We start from the raw sequence: 27,674 nt of genomic DNA on the forward strand, positions 1-27,674 counted from the left end.
TAGATACCCTTAAAGTTTGGTATTTAAGGGTGTTTTCTAAAGGTTGCAACAACATATTCTCTAAAAAATGGCTACAAATGCACCGAGTTTCAAACGTAAAATAAAACAAAATAAAATAGTATAGTACGAGTCATCATCATTATCATATCAGCCGATGGACATCCACTGCAGGACATAGGCCTTTTGTAGGGACTTCCAAACGTCACGATACTGAGCCACCTGCATCCAGCGAATCCCTGCGACTCGCTTGATGTCGTCCGTCCACCTGGTGCGGGGGTCGGCCTACACTGCGCTTACTAGTATGATATAAATATAGAATAGTATATATGTACGAGTACGAATTTAAAGCTAAAAATTGTATTTGAAAATATACTCAAAGGCACATATAGCACGGCGGAACTCCAGTCACCTTAATTGCACGTGCTATGGTAGGAGCAAAGGGTAATTAAGTATACAGGAGATGGTCCATTTCAGGTCCACTCTTGTACCCCGTATCATTAAAATTTAAAAAATACAAGAATCTTATTAAAATTTATTAAGTGAATAAATATAACTAAATAAAAAGAAATAAATACAATTAAAACCCAAGTTTTTGAGTTATATCAAGATGGCGACCATAAAACGACTACGACATGACAATTGACAGCAAACGTCAAATCGATTACTGCATTAAAAACGTCATCAATCCGCCATTATTACTATATAGTATAAGTGTTGCATTTCTTGGGAGATAATGAATATTATTTCGAAAGAATTAAAGTAAATTCGTAGATTTGTATAATCAAAAATAGTTAAAAAAAATGTTTTTTTTTTCATTTCCGCTAGGGTACAACGACTGGACCTGGGCTCCATACAATTTTGGACCATCTCCTTTTTATAATTTCCGAAGGTCTGGCTATAACTGACTCTCAATCTTTGTAGGTATCTTTGAAAAGTTGAGTAAGACTTAATTTTTAAAATAAATAAAAAACACGACGTAAATCACCAGCTAATGGCGTTAATTACCTATAGGGTGATTAGCAATCAGGGTAAGTATTTAAAAGAGCCCTATGGTACTGTATTATGTATTTTTCAGTCCAGTTTCGGTCGGTGCGTAGCTGATATTGTTCATAGTTATATCACTATAGTGAAATTATCTTCAAAAAAATAATTTGAGTGAGTAAATGTCATTTTTGTTTCCTTTTTAAGCATTTTATGTTGTTTATTTAATCGTGTAAGTTATCACAACAGTATGCTATCATTATAGATTATAGTCAATGTAGAAAGTCCACTTATAAAAATATTTGTTACTAGCGGACGCCCGCGACTTCGTCCGCGTGAAAATCGATATAAACTTTCAACCCCTATTTCATCCCCTCACAGGTCGAAATTACAAAAATGTTTAATTATGTCTTATTAAGTGCTTAAATATAAAGTTTCATGGTTTTATCTTTTAAAATTAAGAAATCCCATACCAACTTTCAACCTCAATTTCAACCTCTTCATCCATTTTTTTCGCAATAAATAAATAATTGGATAACTACCAATCGGCATGTAATAAATATTTTTAAATATGATACTACTAGCGGACGCCTGCGAATTCGTCCGCGTGGAATTTAGTTTTTTACAAATCCCTCGGAAACCATGGATTTTTCCGGGATAAAAAAGTAGCCTATGTGTTAATCCATGCTATAACATATCTCAATACTAAATTTCAGCTAATTCGGTTAAGGCGTTAAATAGTAACAAACATTCATATCATTAAAATCATCAGTTTTCGCAAATCTCGGGAAACCATGGATTTTTCGGGATAAAAAGTAGCCTATGTGTTAATCCAGAGTAAAATCTATTTCCATTCCAAATTTTATCCAAATCGCTTCAGTAGCAGCGGCGTTTAAGAGTAACAAACATCCAAACAAACTTTCGCGTTTATAATATTAGTAGGATTGACGAGCCAATATCACGGCTTACTTAAAGGTGGAGGAGGAAATAGGTAGGTATTAAAGACCGTTCTTTAAATATCAAATGGAAGAGAATTCTGGACAAAGTCGCAGGCGTCCGCTAGTAGTCAACAAATCGCCTATCGACATAGTATTGATTGAGCACATATTGCACAGTTCAATAGTTCCGATACGTACTCGTAGTAAGTAGGTCGGCTTTCGTTTGTTGCAACAAAGACAGGTGTTTTATCGTTACTTGCCTCCATTGACCTCTTATAATAAAAGGGCGCACAATCATGTAAATTTCACTTAAAAACTGGTCAATTTTGCTTTACCAACTGGGTAAAAAAAAAATATACCTAAACGCCTTTTAAAATAGTCCAATATTCAATAAAATAATAAATTCAATAAATTCAGAGCAAATTCAACCTTAAGCACTCAAATTTAGGTTGAATTTGCAAATGCGACTGCTTGAATTGAGTGCCAAGAAGTTGTGTTTGGCACTCGTTTTTTGGTCGTTGATTGTGCATCCACTTTTTAATAGGAGATCGATGCTTGCCTCAGACGAATTAAATATTGACCTGCCTCGCTCGACTTTACCCTCTGTCAAAGTACAAGATCGTTGATCTTGTACTGTATCTAAAGCCTTTATTTATAACAACTGTTTCTGTAGAATCGATGTTTCATTGTTGTAATCTTTGTTATTTCTGCGTTTATGTTTATAGTTCACATATTAAAAAATGTCACATTTAATGTAAGGAAGCTAAAACTGTATAAATTTTCATCTAATTACGATAAAATTTTTTTAGTACATTTTGAAATTTTATAATCTTATTTATTTTGCATATATCCAGTCAATCTTTGCTTTTTATGTATAAATTAGTTAACATTGACCTTATTTACCGGAATGTATCATAAAAATCAATATATTCAATCCTAGTCATCATCCCCATTAAGTTAACATGAAAATCGGCCAAATTATCAAAAAGTTACGGCGGGTGAACGAAAGCACTCTAGCTATTCTAGTACCTTGAATATGCTCCTTGTATCACAATATTGTAATATTGTACCTTGGTACATGCTAGCTATGCGTACCTTATTTGCTTGGTACATTCTAGCTATGCGTACCTTATTTGCTTGGTACATGCTAGCTATGCGTACCTTATTTGCTTGGTACATTCTAGCTATGCGTACCTTATTTGCTTGGTACATGCTAGCTATGCGTACCTTATTAGCATGGTACATGCATGCAGCACAATGCTGAGCTGGCACCTTTTTTCAAGGTTGGGCAAAATATGACATAGTGATGTTTGATATTACTTTTGGTTTTATCATGCACTACAATAGTGTGTTAGGTGTGGCAGTAAAAAGAGCCGTGATAGCCCAGTGGATATGACCTCTGCCTCCGATTCCGGAGGGTGTGGGTTCGAATCCGGTCCGGGGCATGCACCTCCAACTTTTCAGTTGTGTGCATTTTAAGAAATTAAATATCACGTGTCTCAATCGGTGAAGGAAAACATCGTGAGGAAACCTGCATACCAGAGAATTTCTTAATTCTCTGCGTGTGTGAAGTCTGCCAAATTGGGCCAGCGTGGTGGACTATTGGCCTAACCCCTCTCATTCTGAGAGGAGACTCGAGCTCAGCAGTGAGCCGTATATGGGTTGATAACGACGAGGTGTGGCACAATTTTGGAAAATTGTTATAGGAGTTTCGAAATTTTAATTTTAAAATTTAAAAACTTTAGTAACTCTTGCCCACACAGTTCTAATATCCTTGGGAATAGAATGATAAAATATGGCCTACCTTACTCACTATGATAACTTAGCTTTTTTAAAAATCCTTTTAGTGGTTTAGGCTTTCACGCCTAACAAACATTCGTTTTAGTTTTTTTTTTTTTTTTAATTTAGTTACGATTATAGACATTAACATGTGACAACCTCCAAACGTACGTACGATTATGATAATTTATCATTATCAAGTTGTATAACCATATTGGAATGCATGTTATTTGCAAAGCTAAGTTTCATTGCCAACGAATTTAGCAGACGTCCGTGACTTTGCTAATGCCACAGACTACCGAAAAAGGAGGTTATATTGATTTGCAACTAGTTGGCGTAGTGTTTCATTTAGTCTGTGGAACTTCAGAAGTCCTCGCTTAGAGACTTAGGTCTGGGTCGGGCTATGAACATTTAATATAATATATAAAAGAAAGTCGTGTTAGTTACTCCACTTATAACTCAAGAACGGCTGAACCGATTTAGCTGAAATTGGCAGGGAGGTAGTTTAGAGCCAGGAGAAGGACATAGGATACTTTTTATAAAAAAAAATGGGTTTTTCTTCTTGACGCTATAACTCCACGATTTCCACGGTTTTGCATTCGTTGAAAAGGTCTTGGGCTCCGTGAGGTTTATAGCAAAAAAAATTCAGGAAAAATTTCAACGTAGGGTAGGGCTAGGGGAGGAGTAGGGTAGGGGAAGGGTAGGGATAGGGTAGGGGTAGGGTAGAGGTAGTTGAAAGTTTACATCGACTTTCACGCGGACGAAGTCGCAGGCGTCCGCTAGTATTTAATAAGTTTTCTTTCTTTATAAATGCTTCCTTAGTCATACGTCAATGTAATAAATAACGGAATTATCCCTGGACATACATAAAAAAAACATACATACAGCGGAACGTAGAACCTCCTCCTTTTTGGAAGTCGGTTAAAAACTCCTAACAAGTTAGCCCGCTTCCATTTTAGATTACAACATCACTTACCATAGGGTGAGATTGTAGTCAAGGGCTAACTTTAACTTGTAAATAATAAAAAAAGTAAAAAAAGACATGGACCGACTTTTTTTTTATTATTTACAAGTTAGCCCTTGACTACAATCTCACCTGATGTTATAAGTGATGATGAAAAAGATCAAAGATGGAAGCGGGCTAACTTGTTAGGCGGATGATGAAAATCCACACTCACCATTTTTTGTTACTACACAACATCGTACCGGAACGCTAAATTGCTTGGCGGTATGTCTTTGTCAGTAGGGTGGTAACTTATCACGGCCGAAGCCTCCCATCAGGCTTGAATCAATTAAGAAAATCTCAATCGGTCCAGCCGGGGTTCGAACCTAGGACCTACGTTTTGTAAATCCACCGCGCATACCACTGCGCCACGGAGGCCGTCAAAACCGAATTCAAAGTCGTAAGTCTTCTACACATAAAGAGTAAAACCGAAGTCAACACCGGAGGGTCAAACAATTAACTGAATAATAAGGTTTCCTGAGCGAGCGAGTTGAGGCGGGCGCGGCGAAACGACAAAAGGTTAATGAGACAAAATTACAACGAGGTCGGCCCTTTCTTTTTCTTGCACACACCTCTTATTTGGGTCAATTTTGGAGGCGTTAAAAGTTAACTGGCGCTGTTAACTGAACTCACTAACAGTAGGAAGAATTTTTAATATTGGTTAATAAATGACGAAGTTACCTCATAACATATAACAAACATTAAAAAAATACATACGCGTCAAATTCATAATCTCCCTCTTTGTTTGAAATTGGTTCAAAACCTCAATATTCTATTACTCGACCCACGACTTCATTACCCTAAAGGAGTAGCCCACATGGACTGACGTGAATATTTTATGTGCTTTTAATTTCGCCATAATAAGTACCTCGAGAGATGCGTGAGCCCAGTGGATATAACTTCAGCCTCCGATTCCGGAGGGTATGGGTTCGAATCCGGTCCGGGGCATGCACCTCCATCTTTTCAGTTGTGTGCATTTTAAGAAATTAAATTTCACGTGTCTCAATCGGTGAAGGTAAAACATCGTGAGGAAACCTGCATACCAGAGAATAGGGATGATGACAGTTTTTTAAATTGTATATAAATTAAGCGTATACTAATAGTAAAGCAATTTTGTAAAAGGAACAGGGTATCTGCGATCATTACTTTCGGAGCTACAGGGATTTAAAGGGTCAGATTTGCGGCGCTGCCGCGGATCCCTGAAAAACGCCTCATACAAAATGGCTCGAACTAATGACGTCATAGCCAAAGTAATGATCGTTAGATTTGTATGCGCGTTCAAACAAAATTCTATTATCTTTGATATTTGTGCGTTTATGCTTATAGTTCATATATTAAAAAATGTCACATTTAATATAAGGAAGCTAAAACTGTATGAATTTTCATCTAATTACGATAAAATATTTTTAATAGATTTTGAAATTTTATAATCTCATTTATTTTGCAAATATCCAGACAATCTTTGCTTTTTATGTATAAATTAGTTAACATTGACCCTATTTACCCGAATGTATCATAAAAATCAATATATTCAAACCTAGTCATCATCCCTTTTCCCATTAACTCTCTGCGGTGTGAAGTCTGCTAATCCGCATTGAGCGTGGTGGACTATAGGCCTAACCCTTCTCATGAGGAGACTTGAGCTCAGCAGTGAGCCGAATATGCGTTGATAACGAAGTACCTCGAAAGTTGCCCTTAGGGAGTAATACGAATGTTTAATTGACTACACCCCCGGGTACGTTGAACTATACAATGTTTATTTTGACGAGTCCAGTGAGAATGCACTGGCAATAGACAAGTAAACGAGCAATGATAAACGGTCTGGCCCACTGCCAAATGTAACGGTGGGTTTTAATTCAAACACCGTAAAAATAATTACCTACTTACTTTTACTGAGCATATAAAGGCTAGTTAATACAATTTAAGTCTTCGAACAGTGCGTGTTGCCAGCGATGAGCTATGGTTCCGAGACTTGGTCGCTAACTATGGGCCTCATAAGAAGGCTCAGAGTCACACAGCGGGCGATGGAACGAGTTATGTTAGCAGTATCTCTGCGTGATCGAATCAGAAATGAGGAGACCCGCAGAAGAAATAGTCACCGACATAGTCTTTACAAAAGGCCTATGTCCTGCAGTGGACGTTCATCGGCTGACATGATGATGATGATAATAAATACAATTTATATAGGGTAAAAAAAAAATGTTTTTTTTAATGAAAAACTAGCAGACTCCGCGAGGTTTTACCCGCGTGGTTCCCGTTCCCGTAGGAAAACGGGCATACCATATAGCCTAGCACACAGAGAAAGTTTAGCTTCCCTACAGTGAAATAATTTATCAAATCGGTTCAGTAGTTTCAAAGCCTATTCAATGCATACAAACAAACAAATCTTTTCTCTTTTCCCTTTTTTCATTTGAAAAAAATAAAAGGCATAAATAACTTTCACATTAAAAAAATGGCAAAGATCTGGCCATCGCAGGCTCCTTATCCAATATTAATTAAAAAAATGTTGTTAATAGCTACCCTCATAATGTCGTGATAAGCGACCATTAACATTGGGAATGGAAATCAATATCAATCACTAATTGGCCCATTATCGTGGGCGAAGTGGAAAGGGCCATTAATTTCGCCTGCCCACCGCCCACGACACATTGCGTGCGAATTATGGGCGCTTGGTACCTGATCTACATAGAAATGGCAGCCCTACTTAGGTGTCAGGTCACCAGTAACTTCTACTTTTTTTTCTTTTAAGAGTTAACCATGGATTACAATCTCACCTGATGGGAAGTGATCATACAATAATAACTTGTTAGTAGGAGGATGAAAATCCACACCCCTTTCGGTTTCTACACGACATTGTATCGGAACACTTAATCGCTTGGCGGTACATCTTTGTCGGTAGGGTGGTAACTTGTAACGGTCGTAGCCTCCCACCAGCCAGACCCGGACCAATTAAGAAAACCTCAGTCGGCCCAGCCGGGGATCGAAACCAGGACCTCCGTAAAAATTGACTGTCCGGTAAAATTTGATTCCTTGTTTGTTTGTTAAGGTTTGACTCGAAAGCTACTCGACCGATATACTAATTCTTTCACTATTAGAAAGTTACATCTTCACCGAGTAACATGGATTTTCGGCTTTTCCAAGTGACAGCGAACCCCTTACTAACTAAAGAGGGACCCCCCCCCCCCCTCAATGTTAGGAGTAATTTTGGACAATTTTAAACTTAACTCTGACTTGGTATCACTTATCAAGTCACCATTACGTAAATCTTGTCGCGAATCTGCCGTCGAATGGCGAACCTTTAAGTGTTCGCTTACCCCTTTGAGAAAACTTGGTCTAAGCCAAAAATACTACGTTTGGTTACAGAAATTTAGGAGGGTGGGTGGTGAAAATTTCTGTGACCAAACGTAGTATTTTAAAAACCCCTCTACCCCCTTAAATTAGGTAGGTACCTTAGTATGAGTAAGTTCCCGTACATGTTTAATTAGTTAGTTATTCAGTATTCGTGATAAAGTTTAATTAATTCGCATCGCAATTTTAAACAATTTTCAAACGCGAAGAGCACAATAACCGCATGAACTTTTCGCATGTGTTTTGCACTCCCGATTTTATCTGTACACCATGACACATGAAAATGAACCTTATTTGTATGGAAATAAACGTTAAATTGGTTTGCGTCACAGGTTGGTACCTACGACCCTGTACACCATGACACATGAAAATGAACCTTATTTGTATGGAAATAAACGTTAAATTGATGTGCGTCACAGATCGGTACCTACGACCGGTGCCCGATGCGTAGGTCAAAGGACTCAGACAATAACACTGACATACATTATAAACAACGAGAACTTTTAATTACAGTTATAAGTAGCAGCGGCGAAGATTTCATACAGGTCGATTCCCGCCGGGTTAACTTTTAAAAATCAAGGATCCTTTTAGAATGCATAAACACTCACATTCCCCGCCCGATATGTTCTACATGCCCACACTAAGCAATTTATGATAAACAATAATTACAACACAAAACGTTATTGCAAAAAAATCACTAACGCGACTGGCAGCGTGACGGTGTCTACGCTGCCTAAACAACTGAGCTAAATTCATCAAAAACTCTTTTATTTATACCAACACTGATACCTCCCGACCACAATAACATAAATAATTACTGTTAATAACTTGTAATATGTTATTACATAACATAAGCATAAGCACGAAAATAAGGCAATACAAAATAATAATCTCAAGTCTAAAATATTATATACTAGCGGACGCCCGCGACTTCGTCCGCGTGGAATTTAGTTTTTCACAAATCCCTCGGGAACCACGGATTTTTCGGGGATAAAAAAGTAGCCTATGTGTTAATCCATGCTATAATATATCTCAATACCAAATTTCAACTAATTCGGTTAAGTAGTCGAGGCGTGAAAGAGTAACCAACATTCATATCATTAAAATCATCAGTTTTCGCAAATCTCGGGAAACCATGTTTTTTTTGTGGATAAAAAGAGCCTATGTGCATATGTGTTAATCCAGAGTAAAATCCATTTCCATTCCAAATTTTAGCCAAATCGCTTCAAAGAGTAACAAACATCCAAACATCCATACAAACTTTCGCGTTTATAATATTAAGTAGGAAGTAGGATACATATACTCGTACATAACTACCCCCATTTCTCAGCGTCAGCAAGGATGAATTTAAAATTTCATACGCCAGGAGGGACTGAAAGAGTCGAGAGACGAGAGGGCTCGCGTAACTCTAGCCGTTCTAAAACGGGAGAGGTCAAGAGGTCCTCTGTTTCATCCGAAGTGGCCTCCGGGCAGACTGCAGCTTGCAACGTGACATTTTATTATACCTCGTACCATAGATTATATACTATTAGATATGTCAATAGTCGAAACTGAGGTATATAGGAGATATAAGTGGCTAATTGTCTTAATTTCATTCAGTCTTATAAACAACGAAAGTTATTTAAATAATACCTAAATATTGTCTACAATGTCGAGTTGTGTGTCCAGGAAGTGTAAAATCTATACTATATTATAAAGCTGAAGAGTTTGTTTGTTTCAACGCGCTTATCTCAGAAACTGGCTGGTGGGAGGCTTTAGCCGTGGCTAGTTAACACCCCACCCGACAAAGACGTACCGCCAAGCGATTTAGCGTTCCGGTACGATGTCGTGTAGAAACCGAAAAGAGTGTGGATTTTCATCCTCCTTGTAACAAGTTAGCTCGCTTCCATCTTAGATTACATCATCGCTTACCATCAGGTGAGATTGTAGTCAAGGGCTAACTTGTAAAGAATTAAAAAAAAAAGAAAAACTACTGGTCCGATTTGAAAAATTCTTTCAGTGGCAGATAGCTCATTTATCGGGGAAGGCTATAGGCTATATATTATCCCTGTATTCCTACGAGAACGAGAACCACGCGGGTGAAACCGCGCGGTGTCAAGTAGTATAAATATATAACGTAAGTGAATACAAAATTGTCCATGTGTGCACTGTGTGGAGTAGTTAAATTCGGATCACGTTTTGCGGTGATTTTGTAGGCACGTTACATATCTAATAGTATAAAATATCGTTGTCTTGTACTACTGTACTATTTTGTAATGTGACAATTTTCTTTACGGGAGCAGAGTTGCGAGCGTCCACTAGTTACATTAATAATTGAGTTGTCAACAAAATACAATGAGGAAACTGAAGAGACAATTCATTTTAAAAACAAATTAGTCACTGTATTAAGTATTTAGTTTAGAACTGCATTTTCCTGACCTATGCATATAGTACCTACTACCTACCTAGGTAATGAAAGCCGCTGAATTTGCAATCTGTATTTAGGAAATTGAAAAGCCAAATTATTTTATAAACAAATTAGTCATTGGGATATTCATCATCATCATTAACATATCAGCCGATGGACGTCCACTGCAGGACGTTCTTTTTTAGGGACTTCCAAACATCACGATACTGAGCCGCCTACATCCAGCGAATACCTGCGACTCGCTTGATGTCGACAGTTCACCTGTGGGCGACCACCACTGCGCTTTCAAGTGTGGGGTCGCCATTCATCTCTTCGAACTATGTGCCCCGTCCATTGCCACTTCAGCTTCGCGACTCGTTGAGCTATGTCGGTGACTTTGGTTCTCCTGCGGATCTCCTCATTTCTGATTCAATCACGCAGAGAAACTCCAAACATAGCTCGTTTCATCGCCCGCTGTGTGACTCTGAGCCTTCTAATAAGGCCCATAGCGACCAAGTCTCGGATCCGCAGGTCATCTGGCAACACGGCACTTTCAACTTTGTACAAATTTTACTTATAGTGCATATTTGCCTAGTTAAAAACCTTGTGCACACCACCGAGTATAGGACATGACGTCATTGAGAGGAAACGCACCGTGTCGCTGCGGGGAAGTCATCTTTCCCATAACTACCAACAATACACATCCAGAAATAGGCACACCACCAATAAGTCGAGAACCTTGTGCAGCTAAAAAAATGTACGACAAGAGGGGTCGAGTTAAAATAGCCAATCTAAAAGCAGCTGTTGACGAAGCGGCGAGTCGGGTTCAAGTTAACACATTTTTATTGTATACTTGTATACTTGGAGCCAAATGAGCTCTAATAGCCACCGTCTGTGAATAAACACGATGAGCGACATTTGTATGCGATTACAACTCGTATTCATGTACTGACTGAATAGATAGATACTATACAGGATGCTCGGTAGTATATCCCATAACTCTAGGGCAGTGATTCACAAAGTGGTCTATTGCTGTGTAAACACCTTAAAATTATGGGAAATACTCCCGAGCATCCTGTATAATGCTTACTTAAACTTATCTTCTCTACTTGTCCAAATCGTCCAAGTATACCTTTCTCTACACTTTATTTCTTTAAACATCGATATAAAAAAATGGGGCCCTCCACACTAAAGAACGCACGATTCTATGTCATTACCCAAAGACGTGCACGCACATCATAACTTAGTACGTAACAAGCGCATGCTGTGAGTGTACGTGGACATAAAAAAATATTTACTGTTTTCTTTATTTTAATCCCTTAATTATGCCTTCATTTTGGAAGTGCAAAAACACAAGCCACAACATGAATAAAGAGAAATGTGTTACGAGTGATGACGTACTCAATGTGCGAAACCAATAACAATTCCGCGACGCTTTGAGGCCCATCTAACGATCTACGATCGATGACTTTAAAAACAAACTTACGAGACACCTTCAAAGCACGCAAAGCCGAATGCTAGAGCTAGTCGGGTGTCCATGATTGTTGTGAATCACGACCGAATGGATCGATTTCCGTCGGACGGATGTATTGACTCACAGCTACTATATGCTAATTGCATCGACGTTTCTAAGCTTCTGCGGAATACGCCTCGTGATACGCATCAAAATTAAACTAACGGCTAGTTGTTTGGTTTAACAAACACATATTCGGCTCACTGATGAGCACAAGTCTCCTCTCAGATTAGCTAAATGAGAATTGGCAAACTTCACACACGTAGAGAATTAAGAAAATTTTCAGGTTTCCTCACGATTTCCTTCACCCTTTCAGAGACGAAATATTTAATTTCTAAAAATGCATAGCCCCGGGTCGGATTCGAACCTACGCTCTCCGAATCGAAGGCAGAGGTCATATCCATTGTCCAAACCAGTGCCAGATTAAGGTAGCTTGATGTCTTAAGCAATCTTTCCTTGCTCTTGCTATCTTGCTATAAGCATTTTGGATCGCGCCGCGATGCAAGAACTAGCTCATGACTAGGACTAGCTCGTAACTAGTTTCGAACCCATACAAGAGCCCCGTATGGGTTCGAAACTAGTTACGCATACTCAGACGTATCACGTGAGTTTTAGCTTTGTTAAATTCTAAGTTACTTGCTTATACTTGCTTAGCGATTATCCACTTCTTTCTTTATTTATAATGTTTATGTTATACCGATCCTAAAAATTTCATCTTTCCTAAAATCACTAAGTCTGGGGCGAATGGGATCTTGAATTATAACGGGTTACAATAGACAGGCGTTTGTCACTTTTCTTGTCACAATTCTTTTGTATAAATATCGCCAATAGATTCCCATGTATAGCAATGCAATCACAGGAAATGCCAATCCAAGAAAGGGACAACCATTATTATAAAATAATGTTTATTAAAGCATAAATATTAATTATTTTATCACTTCCTCATCTGACTGCCAAACCAAGCTACATTCGATCTGATAGTTACTTCCTTTCCAAAAGGAGTATACTGAGAAACCTTTTTAAGGTATGCTGCTATGTGATTGACAGTATACACAACGTTTTACTTAACTGATAGAGCCTGTTAGCCCAGTGGATATGACCTCTGCCTTCTTCTCTGAGTTCGAATCCGGTCCGGGGCATGCACCTCCAACTTTGCAGTTGTGTGCAATTTAAAAAATTAAATATCACGTGTCCCAAACTGTGAAGGAAAACATCGTGACGGTGGACTATTGGCCTAACCTGAACCGAGTAGTTCGAGAAGCCATTGAAATTCGAAAATACAACAATTTCTATCGGGAAGATGGTTTCAAACTAGCCAGCGAGTGAAACCCGGTGATAGAATTGTGCAAACCAAGAGGGCGCCGCGAAACGCCTAATAACAAATGCGATGTCGCGAGTGTGGTTTGTAAACAGCCAAAAACGCGAGGTTGTTGAAAAAAGAAAAAGAACTACAAAGAGGGTAGATCGATTCTGCCCCTAACAGCTGATGTCAACTTCGCATCTCGCAACTTCAGTCCCGTCGTGACCACGATCCATGCAACTGGAAATATCGACATTTAAAATCTCGTGGTATGTACCCGTTTAAATAATATTCATAATACACGCTCACCTATCCAATGCATCAATGTAGATATATACATTGATGCTATACATGCATGTATAGCATCTAATACTGACATTATAATGAGGGTCAACGCAATGGCCGACGCGGCAAACGGACGTCCGCTGATACCGCTTTTACCATGCCCAGTTAATTATGCACTACTTAACACGAGCTACCTATTCAATGCTATAATTTTCTACTACCATTTGACCCAGGCAAACGTTGTCCTGTCATATTAATTATTTTTCCTTACAAAAATATAATGTATACCAGAGGTTCCCAAACTTTTTTCATCATCGACCACTTTCAAATTGAACCCACCGGAACCAGTTCAATTTATATCCGAAACTCGACAAAAAATTTGATTAGCTGATTTAATAGCCACGACAAAATAACAGTTTAAAAATAAATAGTGAAAATGTATTACTTAATTAATTGATTGTGCAGTGAGTGTACGATAAAAAGTAAAATTGTTCAGGCAAAAAGTCATTTCGGCCAACTTTAATTTTTGATATCTAGTCACAACCACCAGGAAGCAATTACCCATAATTTTCTTTGAAAAATCCTCATTCGGTATGAAACAAATTTTTTTTTGAGTTTCGGTTCGATTCTCGTGGACGCCCACTTAAGTATCATCAACTCCCATTTTTATGTCACATCAACGTAGACCCCCGCCGAGTATTTTGTAGACCCTTGGGGGTCCACCTGGACCACTTTGGGAATCAATGATCTATACTATGGTCGGTGCATCTCTGCGTGATTCAATCAGTAATGAGGAGATCTGTAGAAGAACCAAATTACTGACATAGATCAAGGAGTCGCAAAGTTGAACGGGGTACATAGTTCGAAGTATTGATGGATGTTAGGGTTTCAAGGTGCTAGAATGACGACCCATAAAATCAAAATCAAAATTAATTTATTTCAATTAGGCTTTGTTTACAAGCACTTTTGTAAGGTCGAGTTCATAATTTAATTTAAATTAATGCTAATTTAAATTAATAATAGTCGAAAACTTAAAATTAAAGTTACGAAGGTTCCAAAAGCACCTTGGTCTAAGAGCCCACAACAAACTCAGCCATGGTTTCTTATTTTTTTACCACTATTTTACAAACTTATCTAAACCTAAGTACGTACACAGCTGTATAGTTCATACGTCATGTAGATCTACATATAGACCTGTCTATTAGTTTGATAAACATTTCATCCAATAATGAGAAAATATCAAATAACGAATTTCACTAGCTACATTTTTGTTTCAGCAGTATAGTTTGGATTTAGATTATGTAATGATCGTAAAATTGTGGGTAAAAGTGTGGGTATGACTTTAAATGGAAGATCCCCCTTGCTTTGCAGTGTCTATTAAAAGGGCTAGAGAGTGTCTGACCGGACTCAGTTCTCATTCAGTTTCTAATTTAAGTATGTTCTGTAGTTACTTTTCTAATGCCGTTATAATAAGTATTGCCCCTTGCTTACCTAGCTACGCCATCTGTTAGTTCTAGAGAGGCGAGTTATAGAAAGATTTTGCTGGTAATCCTCTCGCATGTACTTCTACGGCATACAGACTAACCACATAACCATCTTACTAAGCTATTCAATTGATAGCACCATAGTCCTGAGCCAACTGCAGTCCAGCGACTCTCTGCAACTTGTTTGATGTCCTTGTTAATGATACCAGTTCATCATCTCCATGAACACACTCACTTTTTTGTCAACCCATATTTGGCTCACTGCTGAGCTTAAATCTCCTTACAGAATGAGAAGGGTTAGGCCAATAGTCCACCATGCTGGCCCAATGCGGATTGGCAGACTTCACACACGCAGAGAATCAAGAAAATTCTCTGGTATGCAGGTTTCCTCACAATGTTTTTCCTTCACCATTTGAGACACATGTATATTTAATTTCTTAAACCAGACTGGATTCAAACCCACAAAATCTGAGGCAGAGGTCACATTCACTGAGCTATCATGGCTCATGTTAAAATTGTTACAATTTATTCCTGTGTGAAAGTTATGGAAGCTGATCCAATGGCAGACTTAAGGTGGTTAAGGATTGCTTGATAATAATAATATGCTAGCCACACACCATCCAATAAGCCCACATGTCTGCAGCTCTAAGGGCTTGACGTCCTATAAAACTGATTGTGTATTTTTGTATTCTTTACAATTTATCCCTTGACAACAATCTCACCTGATGGTAAGTGATGATGCAATCCAAGATGGAAGCAGGTTAAATTGTTAAGAGGAGGATGAAAATCCACACCACTTTTTGTTTCTATACAACATCCTAACGGTACACTAAATCTCTTGGCGGTATGTCTTTGCTGGTATGGTGGTAAGTGGCCAATTGCCAAAACCTCTCATCAGCCAGACCTAGATCAGTTAAGTAAACCTCAATAAGTCCAGTTGGGAATTGAACCCAGAACCTCTTGTAAATCCACTCCTCATACCACAGCACAACGGAGGCTGTTACTGTGCATGCGTTGGTTGGGATGTGCCTGACATCAAGCAGAGAATGACGAACACACAATCAGTTTTATTGGATGTCAAGCCCTTAGCACTGCAAGGCTTATTAGATGGTGTGTCGCTGGCAATACTGGGACCAATGGCTAAGCATGCCCTATGCAGCATGGGACACCTAACACCACCAACTTCCTAACTTGCCTAATAACCTGCTACTGAATTCCATAAAATAAAAAATTTAGCCCAAACAAATAGAAGTTGTATTTTTTGTCCTTAAAATAGGTTGGTAATGCTATTCTCTAATTTAGCCACATTTTTACATTATCTTGAGCAAAGTTTATACATTGTTTCATCTGTATTAAGAGAATTTAAAAAATAAACTGACCTTATACTAATTTGACTTGACATTTTGATGGTTTTTTGACACAATATAATTCTATTATTACTCACAATCTTAATTACTGGTTATACAGCCTTAGTTTGTAGCCCTTTCCAGACTTGAGCGCTCTAAACAATCGAATTAAACTTTGACTTACTTATTCGCTGGGCTCCGATATCCTTTGTCAGGGACAAGAGAAACAAGCTTAACACAATCCACCATACACAGTCACCATGCACTAACATTTTAATCTTCAAGATTCTTTGCAACATTTCACACTGCAGCTACTTTACCATTTGTGATACAAATTTATGCAAAATAAAAAGAAAAATTAGTTCAACAGTTCGTTTTCTACAACAACAATGCACAACACAAAATTCATGACGCCGACCAAAATTAAACTGAATCTTTTTGACCAGTGTTACCAACTCTCCAAAATATTTATCCCTAAAGTTGGTGTCAAAAACCCCTAAAAACGCCTTAATTATTGAGTTGTCCCCCTAAAAAATATAAATTCATAATAATTTAGAAATAATATGCTGTCATATGTTTCAAAAGTCTATATTTAATACAGACAAAATACTACGTCTTTATCTGAAGATTCAGATTTTTTGAAATCATACATGTTGACAATGAACAAATTTACCAATTTTTTTTATTCGATGAAAATTGCTTCCAATTGCCTCAGAGTAGTTGTAGAATAACGTATTATGTCGGTATAAGTCGCTAGGCCAAGAAAGAAATATTAAAATTATCATCAATTAATTAATTAATAATAAATTAATAATAAAGAGTCAAAAAATCCCTGAAAATACCCCTAAAAATTTCAGACCCCTAAAAAAATCCCATTTCACTTATTTGCCCCCTAAATCTGGGGGGAAAACCCCTAAGTTGGGAACCCTGTTTTTGACATTTGCTTGACGGCTACACTTGGCAAACTAAATTGACAGTTGACATTTTATTGTCAGCTTGTCATTTGACATTGACATTGTTAATTTTACCGTTGTACCGACGTGGACTGTAGCTATTTTGAGCTACAACAAATCGCAGCTTGGTGAACTCAAACATACACCCACAAACGGCTTAATAAATTGCACATCTATCTATCTTCTTTTTAAAATAATACACTAAACGCCTTCACAGATTAATAATATAGTATTTTTGAAGGCATCCATTATATTGTCTATGGTGGGGAATTTAAAATGCATTTTAATGTTTAGCCAGAATTTCCGTTGTAAACCACTGTAGAATTGCATCATCCAGTTTTCTATTGGCTGATGGCTCTAAATGCATTATTATCACATCGTGATTGGCTATTGATTCAAATTTGAAACACCAGTCACCAACAAAACAACATTTTCTCAATGTCTATTGCTATTTTGTATCCATCAGGCTGCACTGCGTGAAGTTCTTTCGTGTTTCGAATTTTATATTTTGACAGTTTTTTGTACAAATTTCAAATTTCAAAAAATCCAATCCAATCCACAGTTTACAGTTAGACCTCGTGGCTCGTAATTTGATCCACATCACGTAAGTAGATGTATTATATATATATATATAGTATCTTTACCCTATTTGATGCAGAATCTTTTTTTGAAAGATATCAGTTTACGGCCACTGTGGCGCAGTGGTACACATGCGCGGTGGATTGATAAGATGGGCGGTCCTGGGTTCGATCCCCGCCTAGGCCGATGGAGGTTTTCTTAATTGGTCTAGGTGTGACTGTGGCTTGGTGGGCGTGGGAACTGGGAAGCTTTTCGGTCGTGGCTACGCGCCCACGTCGCGCGGCGCGCCTAACTGTAACTTCGATTCTAGACGAGACGTTTATTAAGTATAACCCTTTGATTATATATATCAAAGGTATAACCAATATTCGGCTCACTGCTGAGCTCGAGTCTCCTCTTAGAATGAGAGGGGATAGGCCAAAAGTCCACCACGCTGGCCCAATGCGGATTGGCAGACTTCACACACGCAGAGAATTATGATAATTCTCTGGTATGCAGGTTTCCTCACGATGTTTTCCTTCACCGATTGAGACACGTGATATTTAATTTCTTAAAATGCACACAACTGTAAAGTTGAAGGTGCATGCCCCGGACCGGATTCGAACCCACACCCTCCGGAATTGGCCCAATGTCATATCCACTGGGCTAACACGACATCATACCGGAACGCTAAATCGCTTGGCGGTACGTCTTTGTCGGTAGGGTGGTAACTAACCACGGCCAAAGCCTCCCACCAGCCAGAGCTGGACTAATTAAGAAAACCTCAATCGAACCCAGGACCTCCGTCTTGCATACCACTGCGCCACAGAGGCTGTCAAAATACTCGTGGATCTCTCATTCTTAATGAACCATGGTGGTTTGCACATTTGCTTGATATGTAATCCCCAGCTCTTTGTATTATCAAGATACTGGAATCACAACCGGATCCCCAAAGTTTTATTCCGAATTGCCAAATTGGTTTCATTGCAGCTTTGTTTTAATTAATTTAAATGTTTATTGTTACAGATTTATCCTCTACCATGGGGTCACAGTTTCACGAGAACGGTGTCCTCACTGGCGTTGCAGGTTCCTTTTGTCTGCTTTGTGAAAAATACATCACAAGAACTGATCTGCCTGGTCACATCACTCATGTTGAACACACTGAAAAGTTGGAGTCTTCAGTTTACGTAGAGAAATATAAAGATGACCACATCCGAAAGGTATAATTTTTTTAATAGGACCTGTATGTAAAAATGTTAAAAGTATTAAGAACTTAACAAAGATAATAATTTATTAAAACTAGCGGACGCCCGCGTCTTCGTCCGCCCTTAGACCTCTTTAATCCAGCCCTTACAGTAGTATCGCTGTAAAAATAGAGTAACTTCTCCTGTTTTCCCAACATTTCCCTTCACTGCTCTGCTCCTATTGATCGTAGTGTGTATACTATAACCTGCCCAGGAGTATGAAGAATAATGGGGATGATGACTAGGTTTGAATATATTGATTTTTATGATACATTCGGGTAAATAGGATCAATGTTAACTAATTTATACATAAAAAGTAAAGATTGTCTGGATATTTGCAAAATAAATCAAATTATAAAATTTCAAAAACTATTAAATTTTTTTTATCGAAATTAGATGAAAATTCATACAGTTTTAGCTTCCTTACATTAAATGTGACATTTTTTAATATATGAACTATAAAGATAAACGCACAAATAACAAAGATATTAGTAATTTTGTTTGAACGCGCATACAAATCTAACGATCATTACATTGCCTATGACGTCATTTTTTCAAGCCATTTTGTATGGGGCGTTCTTCAGGGATCCGCGGCAGCGCCGCAAATCTGACCCTTTAAACCCCTGTAGCTCCGAAAGTAATGATCGCAGATACCTTGTTCCTTTTACAAAATTGCTTTACTATTAGTATACTCTTAATTTATATACAATTTAAAAAACTGTCATCATCCCTATTGTACCAAGTTTCGTTAAAAACCGTCAAGTAGATTTTGTTTCTGTAACAAACATACAGACAGACAAAAATGTTACTGATTGCATTTTTGGCATCAGTATCAATCACTACTCACCCCCTGCTAGTTATTTTGGAAATATATTTCATGTACAGAATTGACCTCTGTACAGATTTATTATAAGTATAGATACAGATTATATTATTTAATTACATATATTGTTTGGTAAAGTCTTCACTGTCTTATTCATATTGCTTAACAAATAAAGCTTTCTCAGATATTAACAAGACAACATATTTTTATATAAAACTGGTAAAGTTTCCATCATTGGTGCCTTCACCTGAACTATACAAATAAATTGTATAGTTTAGGTGTTATGAAGTAATAGTAAATGTTTTTATATAAAACTATGTGAAATATAGTTTTACACAAATCCCTCAGGAACCATGGAGTTTTCTGGGATGAAAAGTAGCCTATGTGTTAATCTAGAGTAAAATCTATTTCCATTCCAAATTTCAGCTAAATCGGTTAAGTAGTTGCGGCATTAAAGAGTATACATATTTATTTTGTAGGTCAAAGCAGGGTACTACTGTGAGCCTTGCAACATGTTGATACAAACATCGTCAAAAGTTGGCATCCATGTAGGCAATACTACCCATGCTACTAACAGAACTTCTCAACTGGTAAGAGAACTTGATGAAGGGTTGGTCGCTTTTGATGATATACTGATAGAAAAACAAGCATGGAGCGGATTGAACAAAGAATCCTGCCTTGTTTGTAATGTGGAGTTCTCCGTTGAAACTGACCATGCCAAGGAATCAGCCCATATTCTGAATGTGATACAAAGTAAATTGGAACTCAAGAGGGACAGATTTGTTTACCGCAAGGTATGAATTTTGTTTAATATATTTTTTTTTAATTGGGTAAGTTTGTCTGTGTCATGATCATTATCATTAACAACCTGTAACAACTTATTACTGAGCACTAGTCTCCTCTCGGAATGAGAGGGGTTAGGCCTAAAACTCTCATGTATGCAGGTTTTCTCATGATGTTTTTCCTTCACGGTTTGTGACATGTGATATTTAATGTCTTAAAATGGACATAACTGAAACATTGGATTGGAGGAGCATGCCCTGGGCCAGATTCAAACCTGCGCCCTCCGAATCGAAGGCAGAGGTCATATCCACTGGGCTATTACGTCACGTGTTTTAGATAAACAAGCTATATTTACCAAAAAATAAACTATAGTATATATATTATGTGATGCGATCCAAAAACAATGCCAAAATACTGTCTGTTACAAATACATGTCATAATGAATGAATGAATGAATGAATGAAATGAAATGAATGAATGAAATGAATGAATGAAATATACTTTATTGTACACCAAAAATAATAATAACAGACAAGAAATTAACTTAAAAACTAATGTACAATTGGCGGCCTTATCGCTAATGAGCGATCTCTTCCAGACAACCAATCGAAAAAAGAGAAAATAAATACAAGGAATAATGCATAAAGACGGGTGTACACATAAAAAGAGAAGTAGAAGATATATTACACTTAGATAATAATATATTAAATCAAAATCAATATATTTATATATATATATATATGAACACATACGAATATACATACATACCTATCAACAATTACATATATTCCTACATAAATAAGGATACATACAAATAAATATATATATAACATAAGCATACATACGAAAATTTTACTTAAATAATTTAGATGTAAAAAGTAAGAAACAAGACAACATCAACAATTTTTTAAACATGAACAAATAAATAAAATCATTTAAACGAAAATAAATACGGAAAGATAAAAAGGTCAAGGAGGAAAGAAGTGCATATTTACCAGTTGTTTGAAAGAAGCTAGAGATTGCGCACGCCGAGCCTCGAGAGGTAAGGAATTCCAGACTCGAGCAGCTTTTACAGAGAATGATTTAGAATAATAGGAAGTATTATGGGAAGGAATTTTTAGAATGAAATTATCCTCAGATCGAAGTGAGCGACAATGAGAATCACTGAGAAAGTTAAATCGCTCCTTTAGATATGGGGGAGTAGTAGGGTTAAAAAGGACGTTATATAAAATAAAAAGAATGTGAGTATTCCTGCGAAGGCGAATTGAAGGCCACTTGAGTTTATCGCGAAATTCGGAAATATGATCATATTTGCGAAGTCCAAATATGAATCTTATACAAATGTTCTGAATGCGCTCAAGCTTATCAAGCAGTTCCTCACTCAAATTAAGATAACACGTGTCAGCATAATCGAGAATTGGTAATAGGAGTGATTGTGCAAGCGCAATTTTAGTAGATACTGGAAGGAAATTTCTTAATCTTCGAAGTGACCCTATAGATGCAAACACCTTCCTACTGACCTCACTTACCTGGGGTGCCCAAGTAAAATACTTATCGAAAGTATTAGTATTAGTATCGAAAGTCATACTTAGTTATTGTCCCAAAAATATTTAAATTAATAATTGTTATAAACAAAACCTGATTTCTTACATGAAAAAGTTCAATTCAGAACCATTATTGGGAAGAAGGCCCAACTTTTAAAGTTGCTATGTTCTGCAATAAAATTATCATTAAACAAAATGAAAAATTGCACCAATATAATGGTGATGATAAAAATTTTCATAATCCATATGTTTACGTTAGCATATCAATTCAGCAATCTGCTGAATCACATTCTCTTCCTAATCATTTTAAAATAACACATTCATTTTTATTTCAAGGTGGATGATGAATTTTTGAATTGCTTGATCTGCAACAGTTTGATCACAGTTGATTCAAAAGAATCTCATGCAGATGATTCTGAACATGTAACTAATTATGTTAAGTGCAAGGAAAACTTGGCTAACCATCAAATTAAAACAAAACACACAGAGAAAGCAAAAGTGGCTAAACCAATTGAGACTGGACCGACTCCTGTAGAAAATGGAGACAAAAACAATAATAATGAGAAAGCAGAAGAAAATAATGGAAAGTTAGATACAAAAGACGAGCCCATGGAAAAGGATGAAAGTGTACTTTCACCAGAAGAAGCGTTGAGAAGTGCAATGAAGTTTGCTAAAGAAAATAATCTAAAATACAAGCGCAACAGCACATATTGTAATGTTTGCAATGTAAAAATTTCATCGACATTAGCAAGACTTAAGGAGCATGTTTCAGAAGAATCACATAAACAAAAAGCTACAGGAACAGTGGACGAGTTTGTTGAAAAAGTTCCATTTGTTCAATTTTTCAAAAATGAAACAACAGTTCGTAACATATTCGAGCATGATGTTGTTATTAATGAACAATTTTGTGTGACCTTTGACAGTTATCACACTTTGAGCAAGCATGGTGCCAAAGTTAGATGTCAGTTATGTGAGGTATCTATGGAACGTAATGAATTTCCAAAGCACATTCTACATTGGAAACACGTGCAAGCCATGCAAATAGCATCTCTTCTCATAGGATTTAGTACCGAGTTTGTGAGAGAGGTAAGTTACTCAATATGTGTATATTTATCTTAGCTAGGTTGAATTTGTTTGCAAATAAAATGCCTAGTAGACTGATCATTAAACCACGTATGCATTTATTGAAATGGCTGCTAAAAGCAATAAGGATGATGGCAGTTTTTTAAATTGTATATAAATTAAGAGTATGCTAATAGTAAAGCAATTTTGTAAAAGTAACGGTATCTGCGATCATTACTTTCGGAGCTACAGGGATTTAAAGGGTCAGATTTGCGGCGCTGCCGCGGATCCCTGAATAACGCTCCATACAAAATGGTACGAACTAATGACGTCGTTGATTTGTATGGACATTCAAACAAAATTATTTATCTTATTTATGTTATTTGTGTGTTTATGTTTATACTTCATTTATTTAGCACATTTAATGTAAGGCAGCTAAAACTGTATGAATTTTCATCTAATTACGAAAGATTTTTAATAGATTTTGAAATTTTATAATCTTATTTATTGTGCAAATATCCAGATAATCTTTGCTTTTTATGTAGGTATAAATAAGTTAACTTTGACCTTATTTACCCGAATGTATCATAAAAATCAATATATTCAAACCATTAGCAAAGTAATTGATTGCAATATTAACAACCCTTAGTCATTAGTCCGTTGAATGGTTCTAGTTTCAATTCACTATTGGCCCACACATTTCATTGTATGCTGTACTATATTATACATATTATTATCATATGTTGTCATAAACTTTACATTTGCAGGTCCGGCCAGGGTTGTACCACTGTGGCTTTTGCAACTTCATTGAATCCAGCATTTCAGGGCTGAAGAACCATCTAAAGTCTTTCAATCATGGTGAAAAGAAATATTCAGCAAAAGTACGCCTGATAAAATATCTACCAGCCATCAGAGAACATGAGGAGGACAGACACAATGAAATCCTTGCTCGAATGTTTCTAGGTGGTGCCTTTGGCAGATTTTGATTACTGAAAATTTTTGGTTATCACTTTCATGCCATTAATAATACTTTTTTTCAGTACAACAATCAGAAAAATTGATTAATTTTTTACTAGTAAAAGTGTATTTAGAGATTTTGATTACTGACTCTGACTTTGATTATCACTTAAGTACTTATAATTTAAGATATTTTTTTCAGTACCAATACCAGAAGAATTTGTTATTTTTATTAGTAAGCCTTTGCCTAGATTTTGATTACTGACGCTAATTTTGATTAATCACTTTCATGTCTATACTTTTGCTGACAATACTTAGTTTAAGATGTTTTCTTTGATTACAAAAATCAGAAGATTGATTATTATTATTTTTGAAAGTAATATATTTTTAAAAATTCTTATGACGGGGTTTTAGGTAGGTAGGTATATCCAGATTTTGATTGTTGAATGTCATTCCTGATTATCACTTTCATGTCTTTACTTTTGCCATATACAATACCTACATAAAATTAAAGATATTTTTTTTGAGTAGTTCAAATAGAGTTAAGTTTTTTTTTAAGTTGGTGTTTGATTATTTACTAACTGAAATTGCTTTATGATTATTTTTCATTTAAGTAAAAAGATAATATTTTTGTAATAATATTAATTTTTTATGGACAACAGATAATTGTTTTCTTTATTTTTGTGTTAAAAAAATTCGTTGGCTTTCCATCACTTTTATTTAATCTTCAAAATATCAATAATATAGCATTTTCTAATTATTACTTACATCATATAAGATACTTTTCGGTAGCTTTGTTTTTTTTATTTTCAAGACTTTCGTTTTTCATAAAAAAAAAGATTATTGTATTAATGAGTACTTAATTTTGTATTCAAACATTATTCAGTACAAATTAATATTTTTAGATAATTTAAAGAAAGTGTTTGGAGAAAGTAGGTACAGTAATATGTGTTATAGTTATAAGTTTACCAAAAACATTATTTTTATGTGATATTTGACCAAAAAATACCTGATTGTGTAATTATAGTATCTGGGAAGACAATTTGACCAGATGTAATAGTAAGACGAGCGTTTGTTGTTGTGTAAAAATCGAAGGAGCATTATAGACTACAAGCCCTTGAAAAAAATACCTGTGAAATGAACCAACGTGAATAACGCTTAGAAGGTTGTTACTATATCAGAAAATAACTCTGAGCACTATGCCATTTCTGAGCGGTACAGGTGAGTACGCGAGTGAATGGAATTTCTCAGGTACAAATGATGAATTACGACTAATTATTAATGTACGGCTTTGTTATAGTGTTATGGATGATTAAAAATAAATGTTGTAAATCCTAGTGCCGTACTAAAATGGTGGTGCCGGAACTCCGAACAATTTTTTAAATGTCGACAATTTAGAAGCAAAATAGGTCATTTATTACGGCATTTGTGCAATTCCTTTTGTACACATATACAGATACTTTACCCATAAACGCCGTACATATTTCCAGCGCAAGAGTCGAAAGATAAGAGTCGCAAGCCTTACTCTTCATTCGCGTACTCACCTGTACCGCTCAGGAATTACGGAATAGTGCTCGAGAGTTATTTTCTGATATAGTAACAGCCTTCTAAGCGTTATTCACGTTGGTTCATTTCACATGTAGTTTTTGTTCAAGGGCTTGTAGTCTATTAAAACTTGTAAACAAGCATAGTACCTATGTTGTTGTAGTTGTTATTCAACCGTTTTTAGTTAAACGAGTTTCGATGGCAAATAATTTAGAAACGTGATTCTTTACGCCACCCACACACAATCAAGTTAATATCAAGTATGACGCTTAGTGATGTTGGCTGTGAACAAAATATCGATACTACTACCATGACTATCCATTTTTTATTTCACTGCCTTGACATTGACTTGATCGTGTGTGGCAGGCGTTATGTAACATACATAAAACGCGTTAGTAACGTTAACTTAATACTACATTCAAATCGTCTTCTGGGAATAGAAGAACTACCTATTATAATGTGATGTTATAGTGAGAATAGATACAAAGTAGGTTCATTGACTCAATCGTCTTTGTAAGTCTTTTGCCTTTATTATTAGTTGTAAGTTCAAATAATCATTCTAATTTTATATTATTAGGTCATGTACACACTCAATGAATAGTGTAAAAAAATATTGTAATACTAGCGGATGCCCGCGACTTCGTCCGCGTGAAACTCGATGTAAACTTTCAACTACCGCTACCCTACCCCTACCCTATAGGGGTTGATCGTAGAGGGGTGAAAAATTTAAAGTATTATGAGATTTTTTATTGTAAGTCATCAAAAAATAAAAAAAAAATTTACCAAAAAAAATTATAGTTTTTAATTAACAAATAAAATATAAGGGTTGATCGTAGAGGGGTGAAAATTTAGGGTTGTATGTATTTTTGTATGCTGTGTCATAAAAAAATAAAAACAAAAAATTTTGCCTAAAAAATAAAAAAAAAAATTTAGGGGTGGACTACCCTTAACATTTAGGGGGATGAAAAATAGATGTTGGCCGATTCTCCACCCTGGCCGACAATCACGCTAAGGATCACAAAAATCGGTCGAGCCGTTTCGGAGGAGTTCAAGTTCGAACACCGCGACACGAGAATTTTATATATTAGATTGTGATTATAATATTAATATATCAAGAAGCGTCTAACGTCTAGGGAGACATGCCTTGTAGCCATGTGGCACGTCGATTCTCTTTCTACAATCGCTAACGCTTCGAAAACTAGAAAAATGTATGGGAATGACAGATCTTGATCACGTGACCTGTCGATAGCAAATGTCGTTCCCATACATTTTTCTAGTTTTCGAAGCGTTTGCGATCGTAGAAAGAGAATCGACGTGCCACTTAGCTACAGGGTATGGTTCTTCATGATATTCAGGAGAGTCGAGCTCAATTAGTAAAAAAAATATATTCCTGACGTTTTTTCTACTGGCAAATAAATTGTTTGTGTGTACAGGACCTAAGTTTATTTTCGTTTTTTTTTAATTGTAAGTTGAAAATTAATCATATTAAGTTTAAACAACAATTATTCTAATTTTAAATTGTTAATCCTTTAAAATAATTTTAATTTTTTGCTAATTATCCAATTTTGAATTATTGTCTATTGTTTAAATGTTTATTAAATTCTATCAATAAAGTTATTTTAGTATATAACAGAATTAATTATTTCAGCAGTCCACGAGTGGAAATCGTATTCACTGATTTTTCTGCACTTTCCTCTGTTGCGGTACGAGGTTCTTTGAACTCATACTAAAACTTTATGTAGTACGGTACGAGGTCCATCGACCTCGTAACTTTTGTACACGCCAGACATACGAGGTCAATTGACCTCGTACCGCAGCGAACGTAATAAACATTGGGACGTA

General features: G+C 36.4%; 2 protein-coding genes across 3 annotated transcripts in view; one reads left to right on the forward strand and one right to left on the reverse strand.

Moving 5' to 3' along the window:
- The window catches only part of LOC112045434 (disintegrin and metalloproteinase domain-containing protein 12), a 91,649-nt gene extending 74,849 nt beyond the window's left edge, over positions 1-16,800 (reverse strand). The window contains exon 1 of the mRNA XM_024081601.2: positions 16,548-16,800. Within this exon, the coding sequence (XP_023937369.2) occupies positions 16,548-16,662 (115 nt within the window). The 5' untranslated portion in view covers positions 16,663-16,800. The remainder of the gene's footprint in view (positions 1-16,547) is intronic.
- Positions 1,020-27,467, forward strand: LOC112045435 (uncharacterized). 2 transcript variants are annotated; one of them, XM_052888949.1, is made up of 5 exons: positions 1,020-1,155; positions 18,901-19,094; positions 20,421-20,735; positions 22,605-23,354; positions 24,098-27,467. In XM_052888949.1, the coding sequence occupies exons 2-5, from the start codon at positions 18,915-18,917 to the stop codon at positions 24,314-24,316; spliced, it is 1,464 nt and encodes a 487-aa protein (XP_052744909.1). In that variant the 5' UTR covers positions 1,020-1,155; positions 18,901-18,914; the 3' UTR covers positions 24,317-27,467. The 2 variants fall into 2 exon arrangements, with proteins under 2 accessions (XP_052744909.1, XP_052744908.1); XM_052888948.1 differs by lacking the exon at positions 1,020-1,155 and adding an exon at positions 17,699-17,920.
- Positions 27,468-27,674: the final 207 nt, after the last annotated feature.

The sequence above is a fragment of the Bicyclus anynana genome, chromosome 24 (genome assembly GCF_947172395.1).
Source record: "Bicyclus anynana chromosome 24, ilBicAnyn1.1, whole genome shotgun sequence".
In the NCBI taxonomy this organism is placed as follows: Eukaryota; Metazoa; Arthropoda; class Insecta; order Lepidoptera; family Nymphalidae; genus Bicyclus; species Bicyclus anynana.

What these genes read in the sequence shown, in the direction of transcription:
- LOC112045435 (XM_052888949.1), top strand. Translation starts at nt 18,915, where the DNA reads ATGGGGTCACAGTTTCACGAGAACGGTGTCCTCACTGGCGTTGCAGGT. An exon ending in AAGATGACCACATCCGAAAG is followed by an intron (nt 19,095 to 20,420) that starts GTATAATTTTTT and finishes TTTATTTTGTAG; the next exon opens with GTCAAAGCAGGGTACTACTG. An exon ending in GTACCGAGTTTGTGAGAGAG is followed by an intron (nt 23,355 to 24,097) that starts GTAAGTTACTCA and finishes TTACATTTGCAG; the next exon opens with GTCCGGCCAGGGTTGTACCA.